The sequence below is a fragment of the Ixodes scapularis genome, unplaced genomic scaffold (assembly GCF_016920785.2).
Source record: "Ixodes scapularis isolate PalLabHiFi unplaced genomic scaffold, ASM1692078v2 PGA_scaffold0__279_contigs__length_252992795, whole genome shotgun sequence".
NCBI lineage: Eukaryota > Metazoa > Arthropoda > Arachnida > Ixodida > Ixodidae > Ixodes > Ixodes scapularis.
Genome location: NW_024609835.1, coordinates 176,679,678 through 176,691,779, shown reverse-complemented (window position 1 = coordinate 176,691,779; position 12,102 = coordinate 176,679,678). Strand labels below are relative to the sequence as shown.

Sequence of the window (12,102 nt, the reverse complement as noted above, 5' to 3'; positions counted from 1 at the left end):
AAAGGCTAAAGCCTACTTCCTTGAGGCTATCTAAGTGCCCTTGGCTTGCCGAGAAATCCCTATAAGCCTTCTTTGCTTTACCCTCATTTTCCACACCTGCCTTCATGGCAGGTGTGAAGACGGAGGACGTCCTTAAAACTAAATTAAGGAACGGCTGTATGTTGGCGCTAGCATCAGACCGCAAAAAAGTTCTGGCACGGGTGAAGCATGAATGCGCAATGCTAGCAGTTACCACACCTTTCCGATAATCGTGCCACTTGGACGAAGACGCTTGGCCCCGAGTGGCGGCCTCTATTTTCTTCAATGCCTCGTCAGAGCCATACATGGTGCTTAGCCCATCCGAGGATTTCTTTGCAACTCTTGTTCGACAGGGGTTGCTTGTTCTTCTGTAGCAGTACCAGTAGGGGAACTGGGGTATCGTCATCTAAAGAGTAAAAAACAATACTGACATCAAAAAGGTGGTGTTCGGGTAGCATCGGCACTGTTAAACATGTGACGGCTAACAAGTAAACAAAGATAAAAAAGCAAGCTCCCGTACCTTCTTCGTTAGACGTCGCAACTCTAGGACGTCTTCAGCGCTTCCTGAAAAAAAAAATTGCGGCTTTAACTTTTATTGTTTTTGGACATCTTACTCGTGAATTAGAACACAGCTAAGAACACAGCCATCTGCCTGGTTGACAATGCTAAGAGCATGTGCTGTGCTCCGATTTGTTGATTTCTGCTACTGGCTACTAACGAGAACCCGAGGTCTGCCATTGAATTGACTGTTACTGAGCGCAATCCAACCGTCGACTCCTGCTTGTGTTCACTCAGTGCGGTGCAAGAGACATAATGTGCCAGGCACTGCTTGGGGCAGGGCGGATTCTGGCGACGGTGAGAAAAGAAAAATTGCCTTTGTGATTTTAAAACAGCGCGACAATACAGGAACAAAGAGAAGACGAGTCAGAAGACAGCGCTCAGCACTGTGTTGTCGTTTCTTTGTCCCAGTCTTGTTCAGCTGTTTTAATATCACAATGATGACCAACCAACCAGTCTGTCAAAAATGGTCTGCTCTCTTTTTTGCATTCTTAAAGAGAAAATCACATTTATGGCTATCTATTTATAACCCACAAATCGATACACACACACTGTCTGAATGTGTTGTTAATTTCCAACAGCGAGAAAGTAGTAGGTACATATTCAACAAAAAAATGTGGTGTAGAATTATGGTAATTTGGCAGAGTGACTCTTGGTGCGCTGACTGACAAGGCTGCCAGGACGAGCCAGTTTACTGTGCAGCGCTATACTGAACTGCATTCTGTTTATGAGCAGTGGTACCAAGTCATATATTTTTATACTGTCACTACCATTGACATTTTGTAAAAAGGTAGAAATGGCATGCCAAATACAAAAAGTTCCGAGACTCATTTCCATGGTACGATTTCGAGGGTTGCATTGGTCATAATTGTTTTGCTGAGCTTGTCGAACTCTGTCAAGTCACGGGTATGGTTCGAGTGGAATAAGTGAAGAAGATGATGCAAAACGCTGGGAGGAAAGAAAAAAAGGGGTATGCGGGTGGAGCTCCAAGGAGAGGGCCGAATCGTTCCCATTCAGCTGGAGCACGTCGTCTTGGCTGGGAGGCACTCACTTAATCGAATGACATTTTAGCGAACGCCCACGTTTCACTGAACGACACTTTAGCGAATAGTCGGATGGGTGGGCCAAGTGGGTTCGCATTTTTGTAATGAGCCGCCGTAGACTGTCGCCGCAGACTGTCGCCGCAGACTATCGCCGCAGACTATCGCCACGAAGCGGCGTAAAGCACAGCGGAGCGGATGGGTTAACGCGCGCCCCCGTTATTCGCTAAACGTCGATTCGCTCAATTGTCGCTGTTCGCTAAAACATCATTCGCTCTTGATATGGACCCGGTCTTGGCTACACCTCAAGGCATGGGGCCCAGCAACTTGTGTTACACCATAGGCCCGGTAACCGAAGTCCGAGCTTCAAGGCGTCATTAAGGAAATGTGACCCACTTCACTCCGAGGCTACCGAGATTGGGGACCTGTGAGCGATTCTTCTAGAATTTCACACCGTAGGTCTGTTCGATTTGGCCATAAAGTTCCTAACTAGTCCAGTCCTAATTCAGAGGAGTGCAGGGTTTACTTAGTGGTGGCGGAGAGCCGGTGTAGCCGCAGCTTGTAACTGGCAGTGTAATCTACCATCGGGACGCTGCACGAACGCTGAGCTGACCTTGGAGCCGTAAGGCCGTGACAATGTGTGTGCAAAGTGCACATTTTTCCTAGCTTTCTGTTTATGTGATTATGTAAAGATGTAATCACTTTCACGCAAGGTTGTGTGATCACATAAGGTTTTATGACCATGCAAGGTTATGCAATGACATAAGGTTACATACTCAAGCACAGACGCACACAGCATCGACCACTCAAAGTGACAATTCATATAGATGCTACCATATGTAAAAAGCGGATTGGCATGCATTCCCACCGATGTTCCTCCAAGGCAGAGTCTGGACACGCCCTTCGCAGACTGGCTGAGAAGGCAGCAAGCTCGCTCTTGGTCAGCTCCACAGTTGCGACAGACTTCACGTGGCAGAATTCTTTAAGTGGCACGGGGTGGTACATTTCTTTGACGTCCTTTTGTCGTGCTGACCACTCGCAGGCTAGGTCGGTGCAGCTGAAGTCGGAAGAGAGGATAGTCCTGTCCTGCAGTACTATTCAGACATACTTAGTACTGCAGTTGCACAAAAACACAAACATGACTATAGTTCTAAGAAAACCGTGGGCGTAATCGTAAGTTCAAATATTTTCCGCCTCCTTTGAAGGGTTGCATTTCTTCCTGGACGCCAGCACAATCTTGCTTGGTCAGTGTCGACAGCAAGTGCGAAACATTAGATCAAAGCAAGAGGAATTATATGAAGTAGCAGTACAACGGACTCAGTTGCATCTTAGTCACGTCGCCTTGATTTTAATTCATTGGAATACTTTCACGAGACTGCCAAGTGTAGAGGACAACAGAATATGTCGTTTCTAATGTAGCATTTGAAAGACTCACAGTTCCGATCGTTTTGTGCGGTCAATTAAAAACCGCACCTTCGTGCAGTCTCTCTTAGTTAAATGTTGTTCCGCCGATGGATTACTCAGGCTAGGTTATCACTCGGGAAGCGCGCCGCACATGCCCGACCGCTCAATCCATCATTAACGTCCACCTGACTCGATTCGTAATGTCCGATTGCAAATACTGAGATTATTTGGCTGCCTACGTGCTTTAACGCCAAACACTATTTGAGGCGCACAGCGGAGGTTAGCGTACTTTAAATTTGCAACTTACCTGTAGCAATGCAGCAGCAGCGCTGTCGTGTGCTTACACTTTTTAGACTGTCCGGCCACGCAGGAACAATCGCTGGTTATTTGCACGACTTTCTTTCGGGCGATTTCTAGTTCTATCCCAATCTGATAGGGATCTGCCTGGAGCCCCGACGTCTGGAGGCAGAGGCCGCACACTTTCACTTTTTCCACGCTTCGTTGCGTAGCGCCAGCGAGCACTACATGACCGACTTTCGAGAAGCTTCTCGCCTTCTGTAAAACACCTCGATGAAACCTCGCACTTCAGAAAACCGAGGATATCGGCCAAAGTCAATGATGTTCCCGTCGAGCCATCGCTAAAGGTCCTGTCCGGGGCCGCCATTTTGGCTGCGGGGGAGCGGGGAACGGGGGAGGGTAGAGGGACCTTCGGGGTGGGTGGGGAGTGTGACGGTGACGACCGCGGACGGCACCTAGCGGCGGAACGCCGAACCTGTCGGTCCAGGTTGTTTTGGGACCTTAATAGGTGGGAACAGCGCAGGAAAAACCGACGAAGGACGAGTAGAAGAAGTGCACAAACACAGCGCTGACTAACAACTGAATGTTTATTTTCAAGCGAACCAGAAAGTAAACACTGGGTGTGGAGAGGAAAAAACACAGAAGCCAATAAAAAGGAGGGAACCCGATAAAACAAGACACTACCACGCCATACCACTTTCACACACGTCTGCCACAGTTCTTGATAAAAAACACTTCGTCAGCCCCCAAGTTAACCGACGGAGCACTGACGCATTCTTCCTCCCCCCTTGATAAAATATAAAAGGCCTCATCAATCTCCCGGGCAGTCTTGTTTTTGTTGCGCGCCAAGATCGTCAACTCATTGAACAGGGGAACACAGCCGCACCTACTACAATGTACCGCAAGGTGGCCGCGCCTTGCCGCCAGCGCCGGCAGTGTCGTCTGCTCGTGCTACATTGTTTACTGTTCTCGCGTGTGGCACGTTGTACGCCGTAGCTCGCAAAGGCATCCGAAACCAAGGGGAAAACGTCGAAGGAGTTCTGTTGTGTTCCCCAGTGCTCGTCGGCGCGGTGGAAAGACACTGCAGTATCATTCCATCGCTTCCCGGGAGCAGACGAAGCCTCTGGATCTCCCCTTACGCCAACACATCGTCGCAGGCTTTGGGTCGCCAAAGTAAGGATTGGAAAGAAAGTGTCGAGGACGATAACCGTCTGCTCGAAACACTTTCATGAGAGTGACTACTTCTTACCTGGTAAGTGCTTTATTATTCGATCGTAATTATCAGTACTAGGAAACGGAACGGCAGATGACACAGACTGTAACTGTAACGTTACTGTAACGCGCTAGTTCTCGCAGCCGCGTTGGCCGCGTCTCTGAAAGGGCTAGGATAGTTGTGGTGCACATAGTGCTATCGGAACGCATTTGGCGAGAAGCAAACGCGCGGAACTTGGAAGCAAGACCAGGGCGCGACACGAGACGCTCGTACTAGAGGATCGAACTCGGCGCCTGTCGCCGCCTTCATTCACTTTATCTGCCGAGCGTTGAGTGCGTTGAAACAGGCATAATTTTTGCGATTATAACTTTATAAGATATCGGGAAAGGTTTTCCGGCGTACCTGCAGAGTACAAGTTCGCTGACGTCTGCACAACTTAGCGTTAGCGAACTGCACAAATTCAGTAACCTCAACTCCCTGCTGTTTCCAAGGCTTGGGCCAGAATCATGCAAAATTCAAAGCACCTCCAGCCTCGTGAATCTCCGTGCTTCCAAAAATTTGGCTGCTCGTTTCTCAGCTGGCGTTTACTGCGCTAAATGCAATGTTACTCTGGCGCAGGTGTAACGTGTGCGAAGCGACGACTAAAAAGGACAGCAGTGCCAAGCGAACGTCTCCCTGTGCTCTCGATGCACGATGCACACAAGTTGGCTCGAGCGCAAAGGCTGCGTGCATCAAGGTCGGAGAGACAACAGCGCCGTGCCGAGGCTGCCCAGGCAGCGCAACTGCGCATACATGTAAGTAGTACATTGCTGCCCTCATCAGGGCCCATCTGTGCCTGCAAGAGCGTGGAAAAGTCTCTGGAAACGTTAGTGGTACTTATCTACACCTATACATCACTCACTTCCCATTTTAGGTCAACTGTAAAAACTGCAAAAATGTTCCTTATAGAGATGAGGACCTGGATCACAACAGCAGCTTTGGGGGTGCCGTCACACCAGTTGAGATGGAGGTGGCACATCTCCTGGCCACGTTTGGCCATGTTAACACCAAGGTTGGTATTATTGTATTCTTGCTTGACATGTTGACCCTGACACTATGGCAAGCTTTTGGCATGGGTAAGGTTTCAAAAATCATTTATTCTAGCTATGGTTGCAGCTCTCACAATCGGCAGTAGATCGGTGGAAAACGATTTGACACATTATCAGCTCTCGAAGCGGGGTGCTCACTCCCAGTGGCATCCTGTGGAGGGTACATCTGATGTGGGCAGTGTTCCATAATTGACACAGTTTGCTCCAAGTTTAACATTTTGTACCTTGCCGTCCATAAACCTACTCGCATTCAGGATCAGCCCGTGTTGTCACGTCATATAACCCACTGTAGTAGATTCTGAACACAACCGTGTGGTTTAATCAACTCAATGTTTAACTTTGCTGGTTTGAAAGTTTATTTGATCACAGTACGTTGAAGGGTTTGAACATTGTCGAAAGTTCGAAAATAGGCGAACTTTTCAAACGTACGGTTCCAGAAAATTTTGCGGCAGCATCATAATGCCTAAGGATCATTTAGCGAATGAAATCCAAGAAAATGTTTTGAACTGCCTTCAACATAACTGTTTTATAAACCTTATTCCCTCCAATATTTTTAATGTATCCTTATCTACCGTTGTGCATCACTTCTCATCCCAGGCCCACTGCGGAAGTCTTGCCAGAGAAGACGAGGATTTACATTCCAGTAGCAGAGCTCTTGGATACACAGAAGCCGACATGGAAGCAGCGTGTGTGCTGGCCACCTTCAACCACGCAGCTAAAGCTCAACAGACAGCATTGTCCACAAACAGTTATGTTGACAAAGCTGTGGAAGTTTACACTGGGGATTTTGGACGGAGATTCACTGATATCCTGTCAGCAGAAAACATAAATACATTGACAGGCCTCACTTCGATGGAGCTGCTGGAGACACTGACCGCATGTGCTGGCAAATATTACGAAATCACTGCAAGGCACCATATGTCCCTAAAGGAGAGATTGGTCGTATGCATGATGAAGATGAAACATAACACTTCTACAACATTTCTGGCTGCACAGTGACTAAGTGCACGGACGTGCTAGTTACTCTGATACCCATTTTGGGCAAAGTTTTGTCCTCGGTGCTAGTGCTCCCATCAAAGAGCGAAACACTCATGAAGGTGCCCACCTCTTTTGACAAATATCAGAACGTCCGTCTCGTGCTTGACTGCACTGAGGTTCCCGTCGCACAGCCAAGGTGTCTCAAATGTGAATTGCGGATGTATTCTTTTTACAAGAAAGGGTTCACTTGTAAATATATGGTGAGTGTAACCCCGGGGGGTCTGATCGCTCATATCAGTGCAGGGTATGGGGGTCGAGCCTCGTATAAACACATCTTTGAGGAAAGCGGGGTGGTCGACCTGCTGCTTCCGGTAATTGACAACGTCATGGTTGACCGGGGCTTTTTAATTGACCAAATCTGCGAGGACAGACTGATTAAAGTAATTCGGCCACCGTTCAAAAAACAACGGAAGCAGATGAGCCGCACAGATGCTCTGGACACCCAGAGAATTGCGTCTGCAAGGGGGTACGTCGAACGTGTCATTCAACGCATGAAGATATTTAAGATCTTGAGCACAAAGGTCACATGGAACATGGTGCCCCTTCTAGACGACATCATGATGATTGCGGCAGGTCTGACAAACCTCTCGGCACCAATCCTTGCACCAGAGAGATTTCTTTAAAGTGTGGCTGCTCGAAGCCGGCCTATCGCATGACTGAATATCAACTCTGCTTCATCTAGGGTCTCAGAGAAACAACGTGCCATGCTGTGTACAAGGTGTCTACCGAATTACCTCTTTCAGAGTCCCTAACTTTTCCAGGTTTTTTCTATCTTAGTTAAATGCCCCGGCCATTAATTCGATTGGATTAGTGTTTCTTAAACCAAAAAAGTACTATTTGGTCTACTACTGGTCAAACGAACCAATAGCAACTCTTTCCTTTTAACTAGGTGGTGGCTTGAGCTGCTTCGTGATGTTTCGGACGATATTAGTTTGCATGGCCGTGCTGATGCGCGACTCTCAGGTGTCATCGCACACCGCCGTGCATCTTTTATGGGTCATCTTTCCTGATTTAGTCAACTTTCTGATGATTTCCCTGATAATTACCTGTGTTTTCTAGGTGATCTTTCCACATTAGTAGCCACTGTGTACAGCTTTCTTGAGCAAAAAAACGACTATTTTGCTGATGAAAACATTTTTGCAAAGAGTATGTCGCCGATGTTTGCTGTGAAGCCTATGTTACAGAACGGAATGTGAAAAGCCGGTCCCTGTATAGGCGGTAACATCATTATGACCCGACAGCTGTAGTTGATCACGGTTGTTTTTGCATTTATTGCAAACATCTGAGCTTGTGGTAAAAATATTTGGTATATGGTATGAGATTTGATATTTGGTTTTTTATTCTTTGCAAGAGAACTACTATTCCATTTCCTTATTTCTCGAATAATCAGCCATCATCCTGAATTGTTTGTAATTGAGCAGAGTTACCCCTTGAAGACAAGAAATGTGAGTTGTGATTAGATTGCGAGAAGAATGCCTGTGAAACTTCTGAATAAAGATAATTCTGCTTAAAAGCATTGCACACTAATTTATTTTAGCATTCAGATTACAACATAGTATGTTCAAACACGCTCTTGCAAACTATTTGGAATGGCACTGTATGTTCTCAACACAAACATTTTTATAAACTTTTACAGCAGAGAAACACATATCCTCGCTGCACTCGTTCAAGCGGTTTGTGCAGGACCGCTTTCTTGTAAATTTCTATCGTCTGGCCACAAACCTCTTAGGTACTGCTTGTTCTTCTGCAGCAGTGCCAGTAGGGGGACCGGGGTATCACCATCTAAAAAATAAAAAAACAATACTGACATAAAAAAGGTGGTGTTCGGGTAGCATTGGCACTGCTAAACATGTAATAATAATAATAACCTTTATATGCAAAGAAGTTTTATCCCGGGTGGCTTGCTCAGCTAGAACAGAAAGGCGAAAGCCCGTACGCTTGTGCGTCTGCTAGCCAACCACCCGGGGCAGGAAAAAGCAAGGACAAAAACATAACAAAAAAATGATAACATATCTACACGCTAGAGAAGGGATCGCGAGAATGCGCGTTGGAGGGTGGCTGATTCTGTCCGGTCGGCAGGGAGGGGGGAACGAACAGACAAGGGGGCGGCCAAAAAGTCCCTAAGGGCGGTCGGGAGCGCAGAGTTGGTATGGCACACAGTACGTGCAAGCTGTGTGTCTGGCTGGCCGAATCGCTTCCCTATTCGGATGTAGGAACCAAGGGGAGTACCTACCATAGACCCGTCGAGCAGCCGACACAGTCCGGCGGTGCCGGAGACTCTGCCACCTAAGAGCCTTAAGCCGAGCCTCGTACGGGGGTGGAGGGGCACGCCGGCCCAGCATGCGAAAGTAGAGAGTCCGGGTGGCCCGACGTTGCATGCCCTCTAGTCTGTCCACCAGGTGGGCCTGAAAAGGGCACCATACAGAGCAGCAGTACTCGATCCTAGGCAACAACAAGGCAGTATACAGTGCACGAAACGTTTCAGGCCCCAAGGCCCTTGATACGCGGGTAACAAAACCGAGAGTTTCGCGTGCCTTTGAGACAGTGCTGGTGATGTGCTGAGAGAAGTCAAGAGAAGAAGAGAAGACAACTCCCAGGATAGGAAGCGACTGAACGACGGCATTCGGAGCACCTGACAGGGAGTAAGCTGGGAGTGAAACAGAACGACTGTTGGTGATGCGCATTACAGCACTTCCCGATAAGCCAGCTGGCTTATCGGGAGGTTGTTGATTTTAGCCCAGCAGCCGATCTGGTCCAGGAAGTCCTGGACGCCCGACACAACGAGGGGCGATGTTACTGGGGCCAGAATAGTGGTGTGATCTGCGTATTGGACAAGCAGACATTCGCTAGATGTAGGCATGTCGTTGACGTAAAATAGAAAGATGGTGGGCCCCAAAACTGAGCCCTGGGGTACCCCAAAGGTGACAGTGAAGTTGTCAGAGACCTCGCCATGAAACAGCAAGCGCTGAGTACGGCCAGTTAGAAGGTGGCTCAACCAAAGTAGTAGGGAGCCGCACACCCCGTGCTGTGCAATTTTCTGAAGGAGGATGGAGTGGTCCAAAGTGTCGAAAGCATTGCACAGATCCAGTTGGGCCAAGTCTGTCGGCGTACGGTTGTCCATATTGTTACTCACATAGTGTGCGACAGTAGCAAGGGCACTCTCGCAGCTTCGGTTAGGTCTAAAACCATGCTGGGAAGCAGAAAGAAGATTATTATTGTCCAGAAAACGGAGGAGGTGCTGATTAATTACACGTTCAAAGGTTCGGCACAGGATGGAAGTGATTGAAATTGGCCGGTAGCTGGAGGGATCGTTGACAGGTTTTTGTTTGTTCTTGTGCACTGGGATCACAAAGGCTTTCTTGCAGGGGGCGGGGGCGTAAGCATGGTCCGCGAAAGATTGGAAGAGATGAAGCATAGGGAGAGAAACATAGGGGTACAGTGCCTGGAGAAAGGTAGGGGCAATCCAATCAGGCCCAGTGGAGTGAGAGGTCTTGATAAGACGCACTGCTTCGTGCAGTTCATCGAGTGACATTTTAACAGCTTTTAGTGTGACAGCTGGGGAAGGCACGGAGGCCTTGAGGTGCTGGATGATGTGGTCAGGGTAGGGAGAAGGAACGCTGGAATTGAAAACCAAAGAAAAATGGGAGGCGAATAGTTGGGCAATGTCTTTGGGCGACTTTATGGGTCGGTTGCCAACGGAGAAACAGGGTTGCTGTCGACTGGACCGAAGTCTGTTGAAGAACGCCCAGAACAGTTTCGGGTATTTTTCGCCTTAACAGAGATGGTATGGGCGTAGTCCATGTGGGCCCGGTAGATGGCAGCTTTGAGCGAGCGCTGTAGATCTTTGGCTTTGTGGAGGGTCGTGCTACAGTTTAGGCGAGCAGCAGGCTTGAAGAGAGCACGTTTACCACTGGCCATTTTTTGATATCTGGAGTAATCCGTGGGGACCTCTTTCTTTGTGAACAGCGAGACTTACTTGGCACACATTCCTTTTGGATAGCATCCACAAAGTCGCACCAGAGTTCATAATTATCAGAGCAGTCCTCACCCATCGTGAGACACCAGGGGGCAAGATGCGCTGTGCCATATGGGCACAGTCTATCTGATAAAAGTTCCACACGGTACATGCAAAGTGACCTTTTCGGGGGAGGCTTACTGCATATTCAACCTCTACTGCGCGATGGTCACTACCGGACACACCAGGATATACTTTACAAAAGAGGATCCTACTTATGTCTGGGGTGAACACGAGGTCGAGAAATGTCGGGGCACGGTCTTGTACTTGATAGCTGGCAGAGCGGCACACCTGCTGCAGGCCGACAGCAGATATGACGTCTAGGAGGACGTCATCGATGTTGTCGATGGGAGAAGGCTCTTCGTGGCTCCACCATTCAATGTGAGAGTTAAAATCTCCCAGCAGGATCACGTCTCTGTATGTCTCAAATCTCACACGGGAAGGCGAGGCGTCTAGGAGGGTTTACGAGACCTCACGGCGATTGGGTGGGCAGTACACACAGGCGAGAAGGATTGGCCCCCGCGGAAGGACTACTTCAACGAAGACCGCCTCGAGACCTGGGGACTCAAAGTCATCCCTGCGGTTCACAGAGATGCTGGATGGCGTGGCGATGAGGACGCCCCCCCCCCCCCCCCTTTCCCCCCTTGCCACTTCAGTCCTTCCGGAAAACTGCATAAGTCGAGTCAAAAAGCTCACTGTCCTGAACGCCGGGGTCGAGCCAGGCTTCGGATAGGAGGATGACAGATGAGCGAGGGAGAGACTCAACCGTGGCCTGTAGGTCGATAACCTTGTTTTTGATGCTGCGGCCTTGTGCATTGGCTGGCTGGGGGCGAAAAAAGGTTGCCGTCGAAGGGGGGCAATGCGTAAACACCGCAGTACCATTTGGCGGGAAATGCAGTGAGTCGCCTGTATGCTGTGAGCGAGAAAAGATCGCACTTGCAGTGTAGCCATGAGTAGCATCCATCGCACTGTAGCGCAGCCACTCACTCGAGCACTGGCTGGTGACAGCGGGGGCAGATGGGCCGCAATGCAGGTCAAGGATTTGGCAGTACATCACCAGCGAGGAGGAGCAGCCAGGTGATGGGAGGCTGCTGGAGGGAGTTTGCACCGTAACCTCGAGCCAGTTGCGTGAGCTTCACAGTAGGCCTAGCATCGATGCCGACAGAACCAAGAGAACGAGTGTGAGCAGCCGCAATATGAAGCTTGGGTGAGGTGCTCACGGGCCCCCGATGCGGCAGGAGATTGTTGACGAAGCGCCACAATTACTACGAAATAGAGCAAGAGTCAGACATGCACAAAGACGTGGCCGCACCCCATGTTGCGTGCTCTACAACGGTGTGCCGGTAGGTTTTAGTGCCGATGGCTAACAAGTAAACACAAGTGCAAAAAACCATGCTCCCATACCTTCTTCGTTAGCCGTCGCAACTCTTA

General features: G+C 48.9%; 1 protein-coding gene and 1 long non-coding RNA gene across 2 annotated transcripts; one reads left to right on the top strand and one right to left on the bottom strand.

The window, feature by feature from the left end:
• Positions 1–383: 383 nt before the first annotated feature.
• Positions 384–2,500, bottom strand: LOC121833502. The gene is made up of 3 exons (XR_006076735.1): positions 2,485–2,500; positions 539–582; positions 384–424 (listed from the first exon to the last, which is right to left on the bottom strand). It is a non-coding gene; the product is annotated as an uncharacterized LOC121833502 (long non-coding RNA).
• A 2,723-nt stretch (positions 2,501–5,223) lies between these two features.
• LOC121047094 lies at positions 5,224–7,279 on the top strand. The gene is made up of 4 exons (XM_042293552.1): positions 5,224–5,324; positions 5,479–5,581; positions 6,216–6,504; positions 6,588–7,279. Exons 1-4 carry the CDS (start codon positions 5,224–5,226, stop codon positions 7,277–7,279), a joined length of 1,185 nt encoding a protein of 394 aa, XP_042149486.1.
• The last annotated feature ends 4,823 nt before the right edge of the window (positions 7,280–12,102 follow it).